We start from the raw sequence: 24,598 nt of genomic DNA, 5'->3' as shown, positions 1-24,598 counted from the left end.
AGAACATGAAATGAATTCAGTAAGGCCTGGAGCAGTGAGTTTGAGGGATGTAATGCTGAGAAGAAAGGCTTGAGTGATGAATGTCAAGATTCTGCAGGGACAGAAGCATGTTGTTGGTGTTGAGAATTGCTGAGAATTTTTGTTGAGATAGCTAATCATTGCTAGTCCAAAAACTTATTGAAAAAATTAAAATTATTTGATTTGGCTATTGTAGTGATTTAACATTGTCTTATTATTGTTTTACTATAAACTGATGGGTGTTCTTATGAATATGTAATGTGTAGTACACACTGGGAAAAAGTAAATATCATACTAGAATAAAAGATTCTTGCTCATTGGAGGCACTAGAACACTGACCATGGTTATTTTTATTCTTATCTCAATTCTCAGATTAATCTCTAAGAATATACATTTCTTTGTTTTATTGTTAAGGACTCATAAAGACAACAAAATTATTGAGACTAAAACCAGTGTTTGGAATAAAAACAACATGTAGTAAGCAAGTTTTTTCTACTGTGTCCTCATAGCCCATGAGCCATTATTAGTGGGGTTGAGAATTGAGTAATGTTTTTAGGTTCATTAAATCATAATGAAAGGAAGGATTTTTGTTGAGTTTAGGTGATACTAGAGGAAATACCATCTTCAAGAGGAATATAAGAAAGGCTTAGTGATAAATGCAAATGTGCAAGTTGTGTTTTATTTTAAAACTGACCAATTGCTTAGCTTAGTTTCATCATTATTTATGGTGTTATGGTAGGAACATTTCATTATAATGTGTGACATTTTGGAGTTGGCCTGAAGCAACTGGAGTATTAGTCTTCTAGAAAAAAACAGAAATTTCACTTCTTAGCAACATGAGTCCAATACTATATCAAGAGGGTGTTCATTGAGATTTAATCTTTTGAACAGGATGGATTCAAAATTCTCTCCTTAAGTCACTCAGTTTCACAAGTTTGGGTCTGTTTCCTAAATGTTCTCAACTACCCTATTTTTAAGGATTTTACATGGTACAGTATATTATTTAGAATTTGAAGTAAAAGTAATTTGTTCATCTCAAAAAATGTACTTCCTAATGCAAAATGGTTTGCTGTCCATCAACCTATTCCCCTCTATTCCTTATTGACTTGAGTGCCTCTCACAGTTCTTGGGTTTACTAAGTACTCAACAGAGGGTTGACAAAGGAGGAGCCCAATGACTGTGTCTTCAGTGTTTCTCACATCAGTAGCTTCCTTACCTGAGACTGGGGCTTTAGACAGTACTATTTATTTAACAGGTGCATTGTGGAATTCCTTTGAGGTAAAAACGTTTTTTAATATGTCATCAATTTCTCTGTAAGCAAGATGACTAGGATATCATTTCCCTTATAATAGAGTGTATGTGAGATAATTGCCAGCATGGTCAGAGTAACCTACGTATTGCTGATTATTATGTTTGGCTCCCCTGCTTAGAAAAAAGAGGGCCCTTTCCCCAGTAACTATGTGAAATCTTGATATATAGGGGCTTCCATACTTCTCTAAATTCACAATTTGCTCTTCTAAGGCACAAAGGAACGTGATCAAAATTTATAACTATGTCCCAGAGGAATAATGGGCATGAAGAATTATTAATATTCTCCTTTATTTTCTGAGGTTTCAGCATGTTTAGTGTCTTATAAAAACTTTGCTAAAAGTTTGAATTTATATGAAAACCTAACCAAAGAGGGGCTCAATAAAAGGTATCATTCTGGCCACTTCAAGATGAAAGTGTCAAATCAGTAGGGTCCCTACATTTAACTTCAAAGATGTTGAAGCCACCTCTGTAGCTCTTTTTAAATGCTTTTTAATACCATCTGATGTTCCTTTCTGTAGCCATTCTCCAACTTCAGTGGCCATAATACATTGTTTTCTTTGTTAAAAGCACCAACTAATTTATTCTGGGTAGATGGTTCTTCCTGTTCATAGGTAATATTTTTCCTTATATTTGAGTGTATTCTTTCAGATTACATATATACATATTTTTTCTAATCTGAAAAAATATGCCTAAAACTACTTCAAATATGCTTTATCTTCCATATATAAAATCTCCCCTACCAAGTTTCCATTGAAATTTATTTTGCTTAAGTAGTGATTTCATTTCAGTAGTTTTTTTTCTTTCCCATATAATCAGGATTTTAGGATTATTACTGTGGCTTTGCAAATGTTTTGATTCTGCTCAAGTAATTTGTTTTCACACAGTCTGATAGAGAAGCACAAAGTTCTTTTATTATTTATTGCTTTTGGAACACAGGATTTATAATCACAGACCTTACCTACTCCCTCCCCAATATCATCTTCTCAGTACTTTGAAGATACTGAAAATAAAATATGTATTTTTTGTGTTCTGAGTTATCCATTTTTATTGACATTTTGAGCCTTTACTAACTGCAGTTATATGTATTTAGTTATTCTAAATTCCTCACTCATTCATTTTCATTTTGCTGGTCTATTCAATTATTCTTTTTAAAAAAGCAATCTTGAGGAAGAGTGTGAGGATTAAAATACAGAGTTCTGGCCTTCAAGGAATTTAGAGTCTATGGAAGAACAGTTACACAAAGAAATACATACTGCGTGGTAAAATAAAATAAGATAATTACTGTTAGTGAAGTATGTGCAAATTTAAATATGGGGTAAGAATAAGAGCATCTCCATCTCATGGGGGTAAATTATGGAAGAAATCACATTTAGGTTAAGCCATAAGTGATGACTAGGAGTAGTCTTTTGGGACCAAATAAGCAAGAGTATTCCAAGCAGAAAGGAATAGCATAAAATATGGAGAGGTGAGAGGGCAAGGTAAGTTTAAGGATTATCAGTATATCAGAGTAATGTAGGGTGAAGATGGGGTGTTGCAGAGGGACCAGAAGTAGGACAGGAAGATGGGACCAAGCCAGGAAGTGTCTTGCATGCAATAGAAAGGAATTCAGAGTATACTTTGTAAGGCAACAGTTGCCATTCAGTGTTGTCTTGAAAAATTTCCCTCGAATGTTAGTATATTCATGTTAGTATATTTTTAGTGGGAAAGAAAAATGAGTGCCACAAAAATAAGGAAAATACTGAGTTAAAACTAGTTAAGCAATATTTTATTTTATGTTTTCTCTGATCATTGTTACATAATTCACATCATGAATCTAAAAGCAATATAGAGAATAATTCATGTATAATTATTATATATATATACATGTCTTTATAATTATATTGTATAATTATACATGTCTGTATAATCATGTCTTCCTTTCTAGAGGCTTTCCATGAGCTTGAAATCCAAATTAAATTCATAGCACTTAGTATAATACATAGTTACATGTTTAGTTTATAGTTTCTGTTTATTTTCTCTTTTTCACATTAGATCATAATCACCCTGAAGGCAGGTGTTATGTTTATTTTGATTTACCTTTATACTCAGAACCTGGTTGTATGGTCAGTATGAAGAAATAACTGCACATTTGAAGCAAATTTTTTTTATTTTTTGAAATTTCATGGAAGGGTTTTTCTCCCTTTCTTTTATTCATTTATTTACTCACTGTATTGAATACTTACTGTATAGCAGGCACTATGTTTATGTCTGAGGGGGAAGGTAGCAATTAGATACAGGGGAAATACTGGGATTTATAGGCACAATCAGGGAATTCCCTGGTGGTCCAGTGATTAGGACTCCGTGCTTCCATTGTAGGGGGACTGGGTTCGATCCCTGGTCAGGGAACTAAGATCCCACAAGCTCATGGATTTGCTGTGTCTTAGAGGAAAGGCCAGGCTTAGGAAGCAGACGGGCCTGGCTCAAATCTGGCTCAGGACTCACTGATTATGCCATCTTGGACAAGCATCTGAACGCTCAGGTGCAGTTCCCCACATGGCACATTGTGATGGCTACTGCTGTGACAACGGTGATGGTGATGATGGTGGTGATGATGTTTTGAATGATGCTGGTCTTTCTCAGTAAGAGATGAAGAAGATGATTTTGAATGTGACGATCCCAGCCTCTTCCTTTGTTTTTTTTGTCTTCTGTAAAACTCTCTTCTACGATAAAGTACAGAGCCAGCATAATAACTTCCCATCAACCTTTCTTCTTCCTTCCTCCTTCCGATCAAAAGCACATTGTTGTTTGCACTGTTCACAAGTCTGAGGTGGTCCATATTTTTTTTTCTGAATTTGTGCAACGCTGACACTTGGTACCAATAAATGCTGCAATTATGTTACAGTACTGACAAGGCTTAGGGGTGCCAAATTGCATCACATTTTGAGCACACTTCTTACAAATCGTGTTAGTTTTTCTCTCTTGCTGAAATTCTGATCTGCAATAAGTACATTTTACAATGGGATGCGCAATCCGACATTCCTTGCAAAGCTGCTGGCCCTGGGAGAGCTCTTAGAAGGGATGGCGCTGGGTGCACTTGGTGCGAGGCCGCCATCCTGCTCCTCAGTCTCCTCCTCCACCGCCGCGCTCGGAGGCGGGGCCCTACGGGGAACTCGGGCGGCGCTGCCGCCGCCGCCAGGGTCGCGGGCTCCTCCTCCTGCCCCTCTCCCGCGCCCACCAGCTGAAGCAAATATTTTGAGAGAATTTTATAGACGATAAGGAGAACCACTGAGGAATTTTGAACAGAGAATGGAGAAATCGGATTTGAATTTCAGGCAGATCACTGATGCTGCATTGTGGAAGTTAAATGAAGGGAACAAGACCAAGGAACCCTGTCCAGTTGAGAGAGAAAACTTGGTAGGGAATAGAAAACGGATAGATTTGAAGATGATCCAAACAGTTAAGTATCAGATTTCTCTTGATGTTGTAACAAATTATCACAGATTTAGCGGCTTGAACAACACAAGTTTATCCTTACAGTTTTGTAGGTTAGAAATCTGACATGGGTCTCCCTAGGCTAAAATCAAGGTGTCAGTGGGACCCTGTTCCTTTGTGGAGGCTCTAGGGGAGAATCCATCTCCTTTCCCTTTTCAGCTTCTGGAGTCTGTTCACATTCCTTGGCTCATGGCTCCTTCCCACAGCTTCAAGCCTGCAATGTTGCATCTCTCTGTTCCTTTCTTTGAAAAGGAAGTCACATCTTTCTTTGACTCTCTTCCTCTTTTAAATACCCTTGTCACTACAGTGGGCCCCCCAGGTAATCTAGGAGGGGAAGAGTGTTGCCCCCCTGTTTTAAGATCAGATGATTAGCAACCTTAATTTCCCTTTGCCATGTAACATAGCATATCCACAGGTTCCTGGGATTAGGGCATGAACAACTTTGGGGGACCATTCTTCTGCCTGTAATATCACATGTGCAAACTGATAGTTGGGGAGTGAAGGATTAGTCAGGGATCAGATACAGGTTCCTAATTTGTGCACTTATGCAGATCTAGGATAACAGTAACTGAAATAGGGAAATCAGGATGTGGTACCCGTTCATGGGAAAATAATGAGCTCAGATGCAGACATGTTAAATGTGAGGAGTGTGGGAGGAGGTAATTGAGAAGATATGAATACCAGTTGACCTGTGAGCTGGACCCAGGCAACAGGAGGCTCCTCACCACCTCCCCTGTCCTTGGAATGTACAGTTCTGCCCACAATTCCTGCAGTGGGACCTGTTCCAAAGACGTAGCCTTGAGAGAGTAAGGTGCTGTTGAGACCATCTGGACAGTATACATGACTGAACCCAGTTGAGGCCTCTATATAAACTTTTAAGATTCAGTCCAGTGGGTGTGGAGATTGTTCATCTTGTGGCTGCCCAAGACAAGCCTCATATAAGCCCCCTTGTTTATTAAAGCCTACCACCTCGCGATCTGGAGTGGTCTGCCACTTTCTTTGCTCTCGCCTAGCCTGCTGTGTACAGGGACCAGTTAGCAAACTAGCAAGGGGCCTCTGAATTGTGTCTAAAGTATGAGAGAGAGTTATGCTGGCGATACTATTTTGGAGATTGAAAGCATTGAAATGATAGTTGAAACTCCCAAATGGATAAGTGTTCTCTGCAAAGTGTAAAGACAGAGAAAACAAGAAAGAATGGATTCCTAAATAGTGTGCAATTGTGCATTACTTAAAAGACGGCAGTTTTTGATTATATGATGAATTTAAGTCATTGAGGAAGGAAAAACTATTAAGAGAAGTTGCTCAGAAACTATCTGCATTGAGAAACCAGTGGTTTTTAATTTTTTAAACTCTTTTCATTCTTTGTCAATAAAAATAAGGACGGCAGTGTGTTTACCTTTGTAAAGAGCAACCTAAGACAGAAGGTCTGGCTAGCTGATTGTGGAAACCATGCCTAAATGTTTAGATTCTTCCCTACATCATCAGCAAATATTATTCTCTGCCCTTATTTGAAACTGTATAAAATCAACTCAGTAATTGGGATTTATTTTGCTCACACATAAGAATCTTTCTTGGAAAAATACATATACTTTGTAATTAAAGAGAGTCTGCAGACAGAACCAATTCTCTTTCCAAACAATAAAAATAAGACCTTCCAAAATTTAGCCAATATAAAATGGCTATAACTATGGAAACTATAACATGCCTTATAAATAGTATTTGAAATGCCAAAGTTGTAGTTGGCAGTACAGTACATATGTATGAAAACCTAAGTAGAAAACTTTTCATTGTTTCTTCAGCGCCATTCAATGTGAAGAGCTTTGTAATGGGTAGATAAAATTCTTTATTTCATAAATAGAAATAAACCTAGGGTATTAAAAAAAGTAAAACAGGGTTACTCTTTTCTCTTAATTTAGTACTTTTCAAGAAATCTGATCTTTAATTTGGGCTCTTGATATGTTTCCCTTCAGGGAAGGAGATTCCCTGGGGAGACAGATCATCAGTGACTAAATCATCCATCTCATTTATAAATTAGTCTCCTGTATGCCTGAGTAGCAAGATTTAGTCTTCTAAAATATGACCACTCCTCAGAAGAATAAAAATTGAGCTTCTCAGTCATGAAAGCTGAGGGTGGAATTTGGATCTTGACGACTTCTCCAAAGGAGTTTCTCAACATTTTACATTTCTTACCATAATTCGTGTCTTGGGTAATCAATAAATTGAAACTGATCAAGGTCTTATGAAAGCCTGCATCTGCTTTCTTATTCTTAATTATACTTGGGAAACCCATGTTGGATAAAATACTCTCCATTTGCCTAAATGTTAAAATTCCATTATCATTTTTGTTGCATTTACTTTATTGCACAGGATCCTGTTGATAAACACTATGACAGTAGAACTTAACGATTTGCCTTCCATACAGGATAATGATGATAATGCCTGTTTTTTAAAAAATGCTTTTTCTTTTATTTTTTCTGCCAACAATAAGGCTTCCATCTGTCATTCTTTTCTATATACTGAAGCCATGCTGCTCTTGGCATGGGTCACATTTGTAAATGTTTCATTTATGAGCCATTCCTCCTCCTGACTCCTCTGCAGTACAGAAATATGCCACAAAAGATCAACTGTCTTGCAGTTCATGAGGTTCTAAATCTGGCATTGCATTTGCTCTGTCATTTCCTCAATAGTTTCCAGTAGGAAGTTGTCCTACATAATTCTCATGACTTTATTTATCAAATAATTATGCTAAAAAGCTGTTTAATGTGTAAAAGATACGACAACTGATTGTCTTAATATTTTATTTGTCTTCACATTTTTACTGCCCATTTCTCTCATCATAGGCTATTCTGTTCCATAGGCAATATTACTTAACAAAATCCTCAGTACAATGAATTTAGTGATTCAGAAGACAACACACATTCTTTAGGCAGTCAAGGGTGTTGAAATTATGGTAAAAGAGTTAAAAAATTACGTTTTTATTTAAATTATTCCTTTGTAGCATATCCTTAGAATGTATACTATTGTATGAACAGATTATCAAGTTTCATGACCTGACAACGATGTTTTATAAGCAGCTGACTGTGAAATGTTGGTGTTCATAAACAGTTTAGTTAGCTGACTTAGACAAGAGTCTTAAACATTGGCAATTAACTGTACCATTTTTAGAGACTAAAGAAGCTAAGGTATGGATAATATTTCTGGGATCAGCTGGAGAGGGGATGGATGGAGAAGTCTAAGAAAAAAATAACGATTTTTTTTTCTTAGATCTCTCTAGAAGACTCTTTGAGTAGATCAATTAATAAGAGAAATTCAAAGGGCAAAGGAGAGACAACCATAATCCATAAAACAATAAGCAAACTTTTGTTTTACTTTTTTTTTTTTTAACATACTATCCTGGTAGAGTGGCTAACAAGGTTAGAGTGTGTTGAGAGCCAGATACTAAAGCTTAGAGCATTATCAATACTTGGTTTAAGGCAGACCAACTCCCAATAATTGGTAGAAAAAGAATTTTGACTTGGCTAAGTTTACACAAGCACACAATAGTAGAGCCACATATAGAACCCAGGAAGTAGATGGAAGGTATAATCCAAACAGAGGGTAATGTTTGGAGCTGATAGATGTTGGAGTTTTAGGAATCTCTTTCAATATGTTTCTATGAGGAATTGCTTACATAGTGTGATTTTAGGTAGGCTGTGAAAAAACCTTAAGTCACTCTCACCTGAAGGGTGCTGTAATCAATTCAAATTTAACTTGAATAAATAAATAAACAGTGCAGGAAGGGATAAGGGGAAATGAGTATTCATAAGCACATTTGTGTGCTATTTTATTTAAGATATTTTCTTACTATGACAAATGCTTTCAGTGGGGCAGCAGATAGAGGGGGATGATTTGAACACTGTACATTGTCAGAGATGGAGATAGATGCACAGGATTTTGACTGAGAGAGAGCAGCCTGAGGGCGCTCTGATGAAAGTGTAGGGGCTGGGTAGAGCAAAGAGGACTCCAAAAGGTACAGAAAATGTTTGTGTTCTCACAGTCCATTCTGTGCTCAATACAACAGCCTACTCACTTTGTCCCTTAACCACATTTGAGAGAGATCATGTGTGATAACCTTTGACCTTCTCCATTACAAACTAAAGCACAATAACCATTTAAATTTCCTGCAGTGCTTGCCTTCCCACTAATCCTGCACTGCATTTTCAATATTTGGTTAAGAACGTTTTTACTTAAGGTATGAGGTTTTGGCCCATGCTTCCTTCCATTCACTTAGTTCATTTGTTCATTCATTCACTTATTCATTTTATTCAACAAGTATACACACATACATACGCAGACCCTTCCTTTGAGGTCATATTATATTGGCAGAACTAAGTTGTAAATAAATATTGATAAATGTATCTCTATTTGGCTTTAATTTCATTGGACAAAAATGAGAATATTGTCCTTTCAAAGTTTTTATATATATATATTTTTCAAAATTTTGAAAATACAATTACTATTTTTACCTGAAAAAATTTTAATTTCTGATGATTAAAACTTAGATTAGAAAAACGTTTACTTCTGATAACGTTTAACTTTTTTTATCTCTCACTCTAATTAAAACACACTGTCTCTCCTGACAAATTTAGCAGATATTTCTTATATTTGGTATTATTTTGGAGGAGAGTACCCTTCAGGTAGAGAATTATTTCCCTTCATGTTGTCTACTGTGGTGCATTTCTACAGTCTATTCATTCCTTAGCACTTCTTTAGAAACTGAGGTAAGTGGTCCAATTACTAACAGTTTTGATGGTGCTTTTGATGTAATATTGGGTGTCTGCCCTTTTAGAATAGCAATTTAATTCTACACATTCTACTAAACAGCTTCAGCCTTTCCTCTTCTGCACCTTCAGAATAAGGGCATTTTAATCTGTTTTTCTATTTACATGTTTGAATAAACTAGGGCATGTGGGTTGACACAAAAATTCTAACAGTGGGAGTGAAAAGATAACACCAGAGACTCCTTGAGGGTAGACATTGTATCTTATAAACTTTCTATAACCTTCAGTAGTTACTATAGAGTCTAAATATAACAGATACTCAATTAATGCTTGTTGAAATAATATGGAAATGTCTTCATATAAAGTCAAGTAACATTTTTGTGACCCCAGTGTCCTAATGAAGGAAGTAAAAAACTATTTCTATTACGTCTATGTAAGTGTAATGGTGGGAAAAAGCAATCTAGGAAAAATTTTTTTTCTGCCATTTTCAAGGAAAACTTTTTCACTGATAATTTTTTCTTAGATTCTAGTAAAACTCATTTTTTCCTTCTCAATGCAAAGCCACTACTGTTTGTTTTTAAGGTAAGGGTTTCAATAGGTTTTTTAGACTTTTCTTCCATTATATAGAAATAGTTTTGCGTCGAAATTGCCATTACATTATAGTTAAGACTTTCAAATAAGTAGTCATAATCTCTTTTACCAGAGCTATAAAAACAAAGATTTAAGCACATTTCAGACCTTGAGTTTCATTAAAAAAAAAAAAAAAAAAAAAAGGAAAGTGTTCAAAGTCCATGGAAGATAAGTGAGAAATGTGAGAAAGGAATGAACTAGAAACACAAGAAGCCTCTCTTATGCTGTGTAAGTGATGGGATGGAGGTGCAGTGGTTTGGACTAAGTGAGGTTTATGTAATAAATGTGAGTTTCTGTGAGAGATGGAAAAATATCACAACATTTGTTAAATATATTGTAAGACTAGCAAATCTAAGACTAAAGCCAAGTAGTCTTTTCTACCTATTAAAACTGTGTAATTGAAGCAAATGCAAATAATACTTGTCCTTAACGAAGCTACTTAGTTTCTTTATAGATGAAAGTGCTGAAGATGTCAAAATGAAAGCACTATATATTTCTATTAATTTGGAACATGCCAAATTTCCTTTACTTTTTTTTTTTTGCCATAGGGATAACTGAACAATTTGATGAGGAAAGCATGACTTTGAAGTGACTCATTGATAAGTCTTAATGACCTTGTTCAGGAGCCCAGAGTGAACCTATCATTTAGTGACCTTGTGATGGATTAGATCCACATCTGGGTTCTCCTTGGGTCTCTCTGGTAAGCCCTCCTGTCTAACAGCAGGCTTCAGAAATGATTTATGAGACTGAAGCAGATAGGGCTGTGTCCAGCAGGATAACCATGTAAAGATTCTTTTGAATAAACTAGGAAGGTGTAGAAGTGAGGATGAACATTACTAGTTATATTTTTAATCAACTATTAACCATTCATTGTTTGGATAAGGTTTTCAGTGGCAGTTCTTACTTAATGGTATAACTTGCCTTCTAAACAGAAAACTAGCATGAATTTTTTGCCCCTTTTCTCCATTTAAGGTGATAATTAAGGAAAGTAATTTCTGGTTATTATAGCTTATTTTTCCATCAGAACTAAAAAACAGTGATTTGTTTTCAAGAAAGGACAGAGTCAGAAGTTTGAACACGCTTTCTGAAAATGATATCATTTTCTAGTAGAGTAGAAAGCTGAAGGTGGTGAGTTCACATGGTCTAGACTGATTTTATTCTCTGATCTAGAGAAAGCTATTTAACATCTCTATGGTCATATTACCTTATCTTTCAAGTAGGATTTCCAAACTCTCATAGGGAGTGACAAAAATAATCATGAACAACACCTATATTAAAAAAAACAAACAAGTAACAATAGAAGTAAGAAAGCTATGACAAAACAAAATGCTTTTAAGTATACTTAATGAACAAGTATTGACCTCAGTTTCTAGATAAAAATACTTTGTTATTTTTAAGAAGGAGTGAGTCTCCTTGGAAAATGTTGCCTTAAAAATAATGTCAATATACAGAGGAACATACCAGGGGTAAAAATAAAAATCCTATGTTTTCTTAAAGCAATCTGTGTTTAATTTATTTTTAGGAATTAAATATTGATTCTGGCTCTATATGAGGGTAGAGAACCATAGTATCTGGAAGTTAAAACTGACTTTTGTCAATCAAACGCATGCAGTTATGTCAAAATATTACTTAATGTGGTAACCTGAATCCCAGTTTAAAGTAGGATCTAAACAGTATAACGTTGAAATAGACTACTGCTGTATGTAGATAGACAGATAGATATAGACAGATACATGTTTGTTTATATATCTGTGTCTATAATTTGAAATATTCTCTGATTATATTATGTCTGGTCATGATGTCAGAATTATTCCCTTTATTTTACCTGTTGTTTTTGGAGCTATTGGAGGTGTGTTACAGTCAGTGGAACATGGAGCTAACTATTAAAAGCCTTGTGACTAAGTGACTTAGTAATTTTATCTTTCTGGGTCTTATTTGTAAAATAAAGGCACTTAATGGAATGATTCTAAGAAGAAATGCCTTGCTTTTCTTTGTATGAAGTCTATTGGAGAAAATTCTAAACCTGCGTTTACTGCTGTCTGAACTTTAAAAAATATTGATACATCTTTGAACTCAGTTCATATACCATTAAGTTGAATTTTTACAGCAAAATTATCCTAAAAGAATAACTACCTTCCTAGTGGGTTGATTGATCTCTTCCTTGTTAAATTTTTCAAACTTATATATAAATAAAACCTCATCCTTTTTTTATTGTGCAGTTAGAATAAAGATGATCTTCAATTATATACTATAAACCTATATGCTAATTGTTTTTAAATTAATATATCTTAAATTTACTGAAAGGGATAGCAAGACCTGATAAATTATTCAAAGGAAAGAAATTAACATTGAGCTTTTTAATCTTAGGTACTCATTACTCTCACATTTAATCCAGTGCTATCAACCTTGTCTTTATCATTTATTATCTTCTTTTAGCCACAGTAAAATTTTCTTATAACTTCCAAAAGAATGAGTAAAGGGAGCACTAGTAAATTAAGAGACATTTTCAGAGAAAAATATAATAGGCTAGAGATTTATTTCTAAAAGTTAATAGGAAAATTGTACATAGTTTAGCCTAGTCTGTGCATTATGTTGCCTATTAAATGAAATAAACATTTTAAAAAACTTTATTTTGATACCACCAATCTACTACTTCTATTTATTTTTTGGTTTACCCAATTTCTCATTTATTATGATATCAATAAATAATTATATTTTCATGTGTACTCCCGAAATAAGTCATTGGTGTTAATCTTTCTATATTTCAAATCTTGCCATTAAATTAAAAATAAAAAAGTATTGACTTTTACTGAAGTTAATATGGACAGAGTGTTTTTTCCTTCCTAAGTTTACAGTACTTTTGCAGTCAAGCAGGGACTAGAAAACGTTTGTTTAAAGCCAGCAGGAGGAGCTCTCACCTTGCTGGGTCCAATGCTGTTAGTGTGCCTGAAAAACCTGAATTTGTGGGGGCTTTGCCTATGAAGCAAGTGATAAAATTTAAACATGTATCACATATAATGGTGTTTAAAATAAAAATAAATCCTCAGTTTTATTTTGATATCAATGCATCCTTTACTTGTCAGGAATGCAAATTTGAAATTTTGCTGTTCTTAAGAATTTTTAAAAGGTATGATTGCAGTTTAATGAGGAAAGTAAAGCAATTATGTAAATCTTGTTTCTTGAAGCTACTAATAAATTAAAAAAATGCTTCCTAAGGATCTACACTGTTGTAGGTATATACATATTTTCTTTTTTGTTTGTTTTGAAATGAATATATTTCAGTTTACAAATTATAAATATTAAGAACCAAGCAGCCCAATTGTATTTTAGAAAAAATAATTATATCAATGAATGAATTAATTTGCCAATCTATGAAAGAGAAATCTCCGTTGGTAGACTTCAATATTAGGGATTCTTGAACACTCTACTCCAGTAAACCCCTTGATTTAAATGGCATGATTTGTAGGTAGTACCAGTAAAGTTTCTGTAGAACCCATTGATGAGAAAACCAGGATATAAACTTATCTAGATTTGGAATCAGCAAAATAAATAATGATTTTTCTCTGCATCTACAAAAATAAAAAAACAAATGATAAAGTTTATATTCAAACTTAAAAGGAAGGAAGAAAACACTTAAAGTTTAAAGGTTTTAAATATTTTTTAAGGGATATCCTAGCATCAGTCTTTTCGTTGTAATCACTTTGTGATCTAAGGAAAATTATGTAACCTCTCTGAGCCTCAGTTTTCTCATCTGTAAATTGAGCATTTAAAAAAAGAAACAACTTACAGGGCAATGTGGAGATTCCGTCAAGAAGGAAATATATAGACCATCCTTCCTACAGTGACTCAATTAATATCATTACTTTAACAGCCTGCTAGCAAAATAATGACGTATTCCAAAAATATAAATGTGCTAAAGGAGTAACATTAAACTTTTGAGTGCCCCAAAGTGGATACTGGTATTACATACTTCTGAATTCTTTTCTATAGTATATACCCCAAATAAAATGACATTTATTTAATAATAAGATAAGCTTAGAGTTTTGAATATTTATTATAATATCTTCAGCTTTTTTTCTCTAATATTTGAGATTTATTTTTATACTGAGTGAACACACACACCATCAAATATCATTTTGTGAATTTGTATGTGTGTGTGTATGTGTATATGTATGTGTGTATGTATACATATATAGATATATATGTATTTGTACTTTCTTTTACTTCTAGGCTTGTTGGAATTGTATGTTAATATGGAGTAAGTGAGGCTATAAAGAAAGCCTTTTTAAAAGCTCTAGCCCTTTATGTGTCCTTTCATCTCTTTATGTGATATTAGCAGCATGGATGAATGCATGGATTTAAGCATGTTTGAAGTGTTTCAATCCCTTATAGTCATTAACCTTGTGTATGATCAAATTATAAATTTTTGGCCAGTGGAAGCCTATGCCAGTTGGTTCCTGTGTCCTTTTTACATGACACTAGTAAACATTGATATATTCCCTGATTTGGTATAAGGACTATAAAGCACCACCAATGAAGTAATCTTACAAAAAATAAAAATAAATGGAACCCAGATCTGGTCAAGTCACTAAATATATCTACCAATTTAAAGGAAATACAGGGAATGGGGGAACATGTTCAATGATATCTCACGAAAAGGAAAATCTGGAATGTGGGATAAGACCACTTCTGTGGGTCAAAATTTTTGCTAGTAAATTTGATTTCATGTAGTGAAAAGATAGCTGGCTATTTAAAACAACAGTGAGATACTATTGCACACCTGTTAGAATGCCTTAAAAAATCTGGACAATACCAAGTTCTGGTGAAGATGTGGAACAACTGGAAAACCAGACATTCTGCTAATGGGAAAGTAAAGCTTTACAGCCATTTTGGAAAACAGTTTTACAGTGTCTTAAAGAATAAGCATTCTTGGGCTTCCCTGGTGGTGCAGTGGTTGGGAGTCCGCCTGCCGATGCGGGGGACGCGGGTTCGTGCCCCGGTCCGGGAGGATCCCGCGTGCCGCGGAGCGGCTGGGCCCATGGGCCATGGCCGCTGGGCCTGCGCGTCCGGGGCCTGTGCTCCGCAGCGGGAGAGGCCATGACGGTGACGGTGAGAGGCCCGCGTACCGAAAAAAAAAAAAAAAAAAAAAAAAAAAAAAAAGAATAAGCATTCTTTATATAACCCAGTAATCACTATTTACCATGGAGAAATGAAAGCATAGGTTCATATAAAAATCTGTATATGAAAGTTCATCAGCTAGGGAATTCCATGCAATAGACTACTTTTCAGCAATAAAAGGAACTGAGTGTTCATTTGTATATATAGATACACATAGCAACATAGATGAATCTCAAATGCATTATGCTGAGTGAAAGAAGCCAGGCTCAAAAAGTTTCATACTGTATAATTTCATTCATTTGACATTATGGGAAAGGCAAAGCCATAGGGACAGAAGTCAGACTAATGGTTGCTCGGGGCTGGGGTGGGGAAAGGATTCATCATAAAGGATCACAAGGGAAATTTTGGTGGTGATGGAAATATTCTATAGCTTGATTGTAGTGGGGGTTACATGGAAGTAGGAGTTTGTCACAATCCCTAGAAATGTACGTTTAAAAAAGATGAATTTTATTGTAAGTAAATCATACCTCAATAAACCTAACTTTAAAAAAAGAAAATGGGGGAACCTATAGATTAAAAAAAAAAAAACAAGACCTCACCATAATGTATAGAACCTATTTGGATCTTGACTTTCTGTTAAAATAAGTTGAGACCATCGGAACATTAAACAATGACTGGATATTTGATGACATTAAGTAATACCTATTATTTATAGTAGTCAGTTGTTATTTTAGTTATATTAAGAGGAGTCTTAGATATACATACTGAAATTTTTACAGATGAAATCATATGATTACTGGAATTTGCTTCAAAGAAATCTTGCTGTGAGAGTAGGTAAACATGTGTAGATGAAATAAGATTGGCTATAGGTTTGTAATGATTGAGGCAGAGTGATTAGTACAATCACTAATTAGTAAAATCACTAGTGAGGGTTCATTGTACTGTTTTCTCCACATTTTAAATTATTTTTGAGAATTTTGCATAATAAAAATTAATTAAATAATTATGGCTCAGTTTTACAAATGTTTGCTTAGTGAATATACTGGAAGAATATTCTGCAATCAGTATGTAGAGTTTATCCCAGAAGCATGGTTTCATGATAAAAATCAATAAAATGTATCACAGTCAAATAAGAAAACCCACCGAGTCCTTGCTATAGACACTAAACAGCAGATGCCAAGTAACAGACTTCCAATGACATTTTTTTAAAAACTACAACCCCCCCCCCACTTTTTTAACTAGATGAAGAACTAAAACTCATGATGAGGTACCAAAGGATTGTTTCTCAGTGTTCAGTCCATGACCGGCATCTGGGGGACTTGAAGGTAATAGTTAAAATTAAAATCTGCTGAAACATGGGCCCTACACATTAACCTGCTGAAACACTACAAAAATCCTCTCCTGTTGATCTCCATCTATCTTCCTGGCCTCATTTCTATCCTCCTAGTTCCCCCAAATAATCTCCACTCCTACTCCCCATTCTAGCAACTGAGAACTGATTTAGTCATAGCTCAGTTACTTTATAGAAGGTATTCTAAAATAAATTTGTTTCTCATCACATCTGATTAAAGACCCCCTCATCCTAGCCCAGCCCAAATTGCATTTTCTTTATGAAATTGTCCCAGACCTGCCCTACCAGCCTTAGACTAACTTAATTGCTAAGCTATTATATAGTGTTCAATTTTAGAATTTAACAGAGTATGTGCTGATTATTTGTTTGCATGTCTTCTCAACCAGATAATGAGTTATATTTGGTCAGGGAAAAAGGTGCATGGTTTTTATTTTTGCTTTTGCCTTCTTTAGCAGTAAGTATACTAACACATAAAATAATAATGTAATCTACACTTAAAAAATATAGATTTCTTCAAAATGAATTGTTTTCATACTTTGCCAATCATATATAAGGGCATTTAATAACACATGAAGAAAATATACAGGCAGGCCTGCTTTAAAAGTTTTTCTTTCTTTAATGTGTTATAAAAAAGACTATATATGAAAATGGGGGGAAAAGCAAAGGTGATTATTTCATTGTTGGTTTGCAAAGTGACCCTGTATTCATGCAGGGCAAGGAAAGAGAACAAAGAAACAGGTAGATCACTCCAGATTGGTAGGTGGCAGGTTTAATAAGCAGGGGAGCTTATGCACAAGGCTTGTCTTGGGCAGCTGTCAGACGAGTAGATCTCTGCACTTGACCACCAGAGCCTTAGAGACTTCAACTAGGTTCAGTCACGTATACCATCCAGATGGTTTCAGTAGCACCTCATTCTCTCAGCGCTCTGTCCTTGGAACAGCTATCACTGTGGGCACGATAGGCAGAGCATAGTTCTAAGGACAGGGGAGGAGCTGAGGAACCTCCCAGCCATTGCTCAGGTCCAGCTTATGAGTCATCTGGTGGTCATATCCTCTTGATTAACTCCTCCAACGTTCATCCATTTTAAAAGTTAGCTATTAAAAATGACTTTGTTAGTACTGTTACTCAGTCATCTATTTCATTGAGCATTGTTAAACACCATGCTATTTTAAAATTTTTAATTTATAACCACCTTATATATTTTGTATTTACTCAATATTATTAAGTATTATATATTAAGATTTAGTACCTACAAATAATTTTAAAGTAATTCGACTTATTAAAGCTAATACGATGAATAATACTAAAGGTCGTTGCCATTAATGATTTAAATAAATGATTCATTCTTATGTCAATTGAGAAGTTCATGCAAGTTTTTTTGTTTTGTTTAATTCCAGTTGTGTTGCTTGATACAACAACGGTGCTGGGAGAGCTAGGATGGAAAACATATCCATTAAATGGGGTAAGTTTAAATATCTTTTAAAATTGTTATTCTGTTAGGTTTTTAGGGTCTGTTATAATAGTTAAAGAAAGAAAAACAGTGTGGTTTTGGCTGTATTAAGTATGAATTTTAGTGTGTAACAAATTACGTAGGAAAGATTAAAATGCAATTAGAACTGTTAACCAATGGGAATGATATATAAAATTCTTTGCTTTCTTCTAAATTAGTAATTGTTCTTTAATACAGTGTTTATACATAGTAGTATTAGAATAGCTATCATATAAATATTTTCTTTAGAAATAAAATTTTATGTTCAAGACACTTTTTTTTTCTGTGTATATGCTTGTTAAATTTGGTAACCTCACTGAGTATTTGTACATAAACAAACTTTAGATTATCATAGCATAAGTGTATTTTCCAGATACTAACAATTTGGTATTCATTAGAAAATATGAGTCTGCTAAAGCAGTATGTGTCTTCTGAACTTGGCAAAAAGATACATTATGATCAGGCTTTTGTTAGCTGAGTGTAGTTGCTTTTGAAAGGCTTATAAGAAAGTATAATTTACTAAGTATACTTTTCCAGGTACTGACATCATTTTAGCTATGGTTGTACTTGACTTTTTATATGTTTTGATATATTTTGCATCATTTTCACAGTCAGTGTATTCCTACTATTTTTTTCATTTCAAGCTAAAATAAAAAGGGTGGTTTGTGATGCTTTCTACCTAGATTTTGTCTATTTAAACAAATCTTCAATAATGGAGGTAGTCAGCTGTTTTCAGATATACTTTAGTTAGCTTTTCTTCCTTTTTTTAGAAATTGTATTTTCCTCATTCATCACATTCTTCCTTGATACTGTTTTACATTGCTTTTTCTGTTACATCTACAAATTTAAATCTGACAGAACTTGGTTGACCCAAAATTGTTTTAAATTTTTAGAATCATTCCAGTAATGCTGTTTCAATTTGACCTTTATATCAGCAATTATTCAACAGTTATTTATTAAATGTGTATTTTCAACTAAAAATTCCTATGAAGAGTTTAATCTTTCCGTCTTTAGCAGGTTATTTATTTATATCTATTTGTTTATAGACTATGGTTTTATTTTTTCTGAAATTTAAATTTTATTCTTACAGAGCACTTGTCAAGCCATTTCTGAGAATGTATCTTTTAAACTAAGATTATGCTTTTACCTTCATTATCTTATTCTCATTAAAATGAATAAACATCAGTATTCGTTGAGTGTGTTAAGTGTGTTATGTTTATCACAGTTACTTTCAAGAAGTGAATGAAACTTTTTTCGGAATATCCTTTCAAGACGTACATATCTCATTTTCTCAGTATATGAAGTAACTTATAAGAACTTACAAATATTAAGTAGTTTATAAGCCCCACTTCTTCATTTTCTGGGAAAAAAATGACAAAATATATTAGCAGTCATACTATCACTGACCTCATGTTGTCATAGCCAAAGAATCATGTGAGGAACAGAAGGAGTTGTGCCCTGCTCTGGTGGTTGTGTTTGGCTTGATAAGGCTGCTATTGTTCTCGTAATGATTTTGTCATAGGTGTTATGAAAAGGGGAATTTTTCTACTTCTGATTTATTATAGAGAGAGGGCAGAATTGTTTGAAAAGTGATGCTTACTTCATAGTTTTCTATTTCCCGGACACTGCACTAAGAATTTTATCCTTTTTTTCCACAATGGCCTATGAGGTATGTCTTAGTTCTCTTTCCCTGTTGGAGAAACCCAGTTTTAAAGATGGTAAGGAACAAAATTTACCAAGAAGTTATAGGCCAAATAGTGATTGATGGATTCCAATTCAAACTAAATTATTTCTGACTCTAATACCTGTATACGTATTATGGTACACTAACAGAGAGGAACATTGGAAACTTTATGAAAAGGCAATTACTTATGTGTGCTATTTGCATAATTGATTCAGATTTTTTTCTCCCCTTGATAAACATACTACTAAATTGAGATATACATTTTGGGCACCAGCCAAGAATGAACAAGAGGAAAGAGAAAGAAGCAGGGAAAGAGACTACAGTAGAAAATAAATATGATAGAATAAGGTAGAAAAGGAAAAGATGGTTAAAAATTAATTGAGCATTTACCATATGCTAGGCTTTGTTCAAAGCACTTTACTCACATGAGTCCTAGAAATCAATTGTAAATTTTCCTTATTGAGAGATGTGAAAACTGAGCTTCAGGTATATTAAATAACTTCTTCATGGTCACAAAGCGAGGAAATAATGCAGCAAAATTTCTAAGCCAAACATATTTTAATCTTCACATGTATTTCACAGTAGGTGCTTTTTATTTCTTTGAAGATTCTACCATGTAAAGATAAAGGGCAATGAGCAATATGTATAGACTACAGAGGGAACAATAACACATGGATTCAGACATTCAAAAGTAAATTGAATACTCAATTACCTTGGAATAGGCTATTTGACTTTTAGATTATCCCCCCAAATAATGCATATATGGCAAGTGTCAGCAGTAGGAATACTTGAAAATAGGAGAACATGGACATATTTTATAATAGATATGGATAAAGCTTCATGAATTAGATAAAACAGAGGTGAACCAAGGGGAACAATAAAATGGATAGATGACATAAGTAAATTTTAAAGAAAACATACAACTTAAATTTCTCTTTTAATGAAGAGGATAGATTATGGACAGGAATAGAGCTTTACTTAGTGCTATTTGTAGTTTAAAACAAGTAAGGAAATAGTAAGGATAGAAAAACATTGAAAACAGTCTACTAAAAATGGCAAGAATGAAAATCATCTAGGCATCATAATTGGTTAAATAATTTAAAATCTATAGGAACTGTAAATCAGTGTATAACATTTAAACTACCATTTATATCTGTGTATTAAAATTATAATTAAATCTATTTGAAATTGTGTAATTTTTTAAGGTTCTCAGGTTTTTTGAGCCATGTTAATTTGAATGGCCATTTTAGCTAAAGTTGCTTTTCTCAGAGACACTACTTCAGTTGTTTTTACAAATATGTCATGGGTAGAAAAGACAATAGATAGTGTATTTGACAATCTTATGATATAAAGTATATTTGGTGTTTCTCTGAATAAAGTATTTCCTAGGAGTAACTTTCAAATTGATAAAATTTTCTTTCCACAAAGAATTGAACTAAGAGATATTTTTGAAATCATATAATGTATGTTTTTTATTATGAATCATATAAAATATATGCTTTAGTAAATTAATTCATAGTGGTTTTAATTTTTGTCTTTTTTTTTTTTTTTTTTACTAAAAATACCTATTCCACCCTTAGTAACATGCTGATGTAATTACAAGAGTAGGCATTCATGATGTGCCTGTAAACAAAACCATTACTGGTTATTTGAATATAACATAAGCACCTCTGGTTAGCAAATATGGAAAATAGATGAATAGTTTTGAGCAAATGACTTTTTAGGCTTGCAAAAATTAAAAGAAATTATATTTATTTTCTTGCTTGCTTGTCAACTCATTTTTGCCAACATTGAAAATACACTTTCTTTTTTTAAAAGTCATGTCCAGAATTCAATGTAACACATTTCTCTTGTTCCATGTACTCTTTTGCAGTTTAGAAATTGGTCTACACAATCATAAGGCCAAAGAGAGTATCTTCAGGTAGTTTCAAGTAATGTTTTGTGAAAGAATAATAAAGGGAAGGATGAATTCTGCTTGAGGAAGATTGGTAGTAAGATGTGACCCATCTGCTCTTTCTTATAAACTAAGGAATCACATATGGGCTGGAAGAGAGGGTAGAAGGCACCTTTTAGGAAAAGAGAATGGCTTGAAGACAGGCACCGAATTCTTAAATGTATGCATTAAGTTTTAGGGACGTTGAGGATAATTTGTGTGGCTGAAGAGAAAGGATGTGCTGGGAAATAAGGCTACGATTATAGGCTAAGCCGTACTGTAGGAGACTTAGAATTTCAGTGTCTTAATTGATTTACATAGTGTGTATCTCAGCCCCTGTAAGTAGAAGTACTTTCTGGATTTGCTTAAACAATCAAAAATTATTGAAGCTTTCTTTTGTTTAAGACAATAACATAAACCCTTGGAAATGAAAGACACCTTGGAAAATTGTTAGCAAAGGATGTTCAACATATAGATGTTCTTATTGATATGTTGAGAGCAGAGTGAAGTTGAATAATTATATTTGTATAGAGTATGGAGCTTGGTTTTAGAAAAATAATGAATACTTCAGTGAATTTGGGAACCAGTGGTTGTAAGTCTTAACACTGTGCTCTCACTGTTTAATGTCAAGAATTTTATATCTACATAATTTGAAACTGTTAAGAACTTTATCCTGTAAGTGTCCCTTCTATCCTTTATCTGTCTATGTACTACACTAAGGTAATAAAATTATGATGATCTCGTGGAGTAGCTAACAGAATGCCATGATAATCAATGAAAGAATGCTGCATCAGTAAAAATTTTTGCATAGCACTATAGAAGTTATGTGAATACTTTAAAAGTGTTTTCACAAACATTAAGTATAGGCATATGCCCTGGATTTTCTATTTGCTATTAGTAACTAATAACTGGTTAATACTAAATCTTACTCTGTGCAAAACTGAAGGATGTATTTCAGTTTTGAAAATCTCCTGGGAAGGAAGCAGCTAATCTTTAAGAATTCATGCTATTTTAATGCTAATGAGAAAAAAAGAAACATGAAAGACATGGCTCAGGCAATAACTTTGTACAAAAGAAGCAATTAAAAAATATATATCTCCTGAGTTTGTTCTCATAATCTGAAAATGTATGAAAAAAATTATATAAATTTTCTTGACACATTAACTCTCATGTTTACTCCTTTTCTTTGATATTTTTATTTATTCAATTTATTTTTAGCCAATATATAACATTGTACATGAAAGAGAATACAATAAGAGGGCCTGTAAGTTACATATCGGTCCCTATTCAGTGCCACACAACTGTGGGGGGTTGTCATATTGGGGCATCTTGGCTCAGTATTAACTCTGACTAATAAAAAGTAATTGCTGTTAACCAGAAAAATAAAAGACTTTTCATAATATAAAAATAGGATTCCATGATTAAAAACTTATATTGTTTCCTTTGAGCTTTAATAGTTATATTTGATACTTCTTAAAATTTAATAGCCATGTGGCTTTTTAATTTAATACTGTAATTGAAAAGATAAGTGACTTATTTGGGTAGCCACGTGCTGGTTTTTAAAGGTACTTGCACCTGAATAAAACCTGTTAGTTAAAGCATAGTATTTCATAATAATAATAAGTCCATAAAGTATTATTTAATTTATACCTAAAATTATACATACTTAATGTTGATGAAGAAACTTGATTTTTAAGCACCCTATCAACTCAATTGAAACATTTTCATCACTATTTTCTTTTATAGTAATATTTTTAGGAAGAAAATGAAAGATTTGCTTGTTCCAGATTTTTTTCCCCACTCTCCTCTGTTGGTTGCTACCGTACAGTAGATCAAATCTAGGTTGCAAAGTTGTAGTGGACACAGATATATGCACTTCAGTATTTGAAATCTAACTTCCCTAACTTCCCTTTCAACAGTGAAGTATGCTTTAACAAAAATTTAAGAGAAAAATGAATGTTAGTAGGAAGAAAAAGTGCTATTGGATATTAAGTTGCATTTTATATTGATTATGACATTTAGAGACTGGAAAACTTTGTGTTTCTCAGATGCCAAATATCGGTTTCAAATGTATATTGTATGTATTTCGTGCATGTTGTGACTTAGATGATCATTAGGGTTTGAATAATGCAAGATCATACAGGGTATGTGATCTTACCTGTTAAATATAGTGAATTAGTGTTACGAAATTTACCCTGAGATAGAAAAAAGGGATACAAGTTATTCATGCCTAAATAAAAGTTATGAGTGAACCTAACAATTCAGCCATTAATGATTCTTATAATGAAAAAACTAATGACTTTTATAATAAAAGAGGCTTATATTGCAACTAAACTGTGTAGAAAGATCCTTTATTCCATATGTCAGAGCCCATTATTTCCTAATATCATTGCTCCAAAGTTGAAAAATCAAAGGTAGAATGTGTTTATGATAGAGAATGGAATACCTACTAATACTGATAGTTAATTTCTGTATTTCATATCGTAAGAACCAGTTTATCATAGTAGCTTATTTTAGTGCTGCATTTTTATTCATTTTGTAATACATTGAAATTATACAAAACTACATGTATGTGTTTGAATTCTGAAAATATTTATAAGCTTTAGTTACAATTTCTGTTAAAAATAGATGTTTCAGTTATTGTTTTCGAAACTGATATCTAGATAGTTTTCCTTCTGAGAAACTTTACAACATATGTGGTAGTTTTCTAAATATCCATCATATTAATTTCAATCATATTGTTTCACATTTGAAAGAAATTGCTTTTCAGTTTTGAAAGTTTCTATTATCCTATCCCCAAACTCAGAGATTCTTGCCTTAGTTATGTCTAGTC

General features: G+C 33.5%; 1 protein-coding gene and 1 pseudogene across 10 annotated transcripts in view; one reads left to right on the top strand and one right to left on the bottom strand.

The window, feature by feature from the left end:
- Positions 1 to 24,598, top strand: part of EPHA6 (EPH receptor A6) — an 850,011-nt gene that overhangs the window by 51,466 nt on the left and 773,947 nt on the right. For all 10 annotated transcript variants that reach the window (XM_067034854.1, XM_067034853.1, XM_067034856.1 and 7 more), the window contains exon 2: positions 18,057 to 18,121. In XM_067034854.1, the coding sequence (XP_066890955.1) occupies positions 18,057 to 18,121 (65 nt within the window). The remainder of the gene's footprint in view (positions 1 to 18,056; positions 18,122 to 24,598) is intronic.
- On the bottom strand, positions 3,800 to 7,090 carry LOC131757581 (protein FAM76B-like; annotated as a pseudogene).

Source organism: Kogia breviceps, chromosome 5 (assembly GCF_026419965.1).
Source record: "Kogia breviceps isolate mKogBre1 chromosome 5, mKogBre1 haplotype 1, whole genome shotgun sequence".
Classification (NCBI taxonomy): domain Eukaryota; kingdom Metazoa; phylum Chordata; class Mammalia; order Artiodactyla; family Physeteridae; genus Kogia; species Kogia breviceps.
The sequence above is the reverse complement of the archived record's forward strand: the minus strand, read 5'-3'. Positions and strand labels throughout refer to the sequence as shown.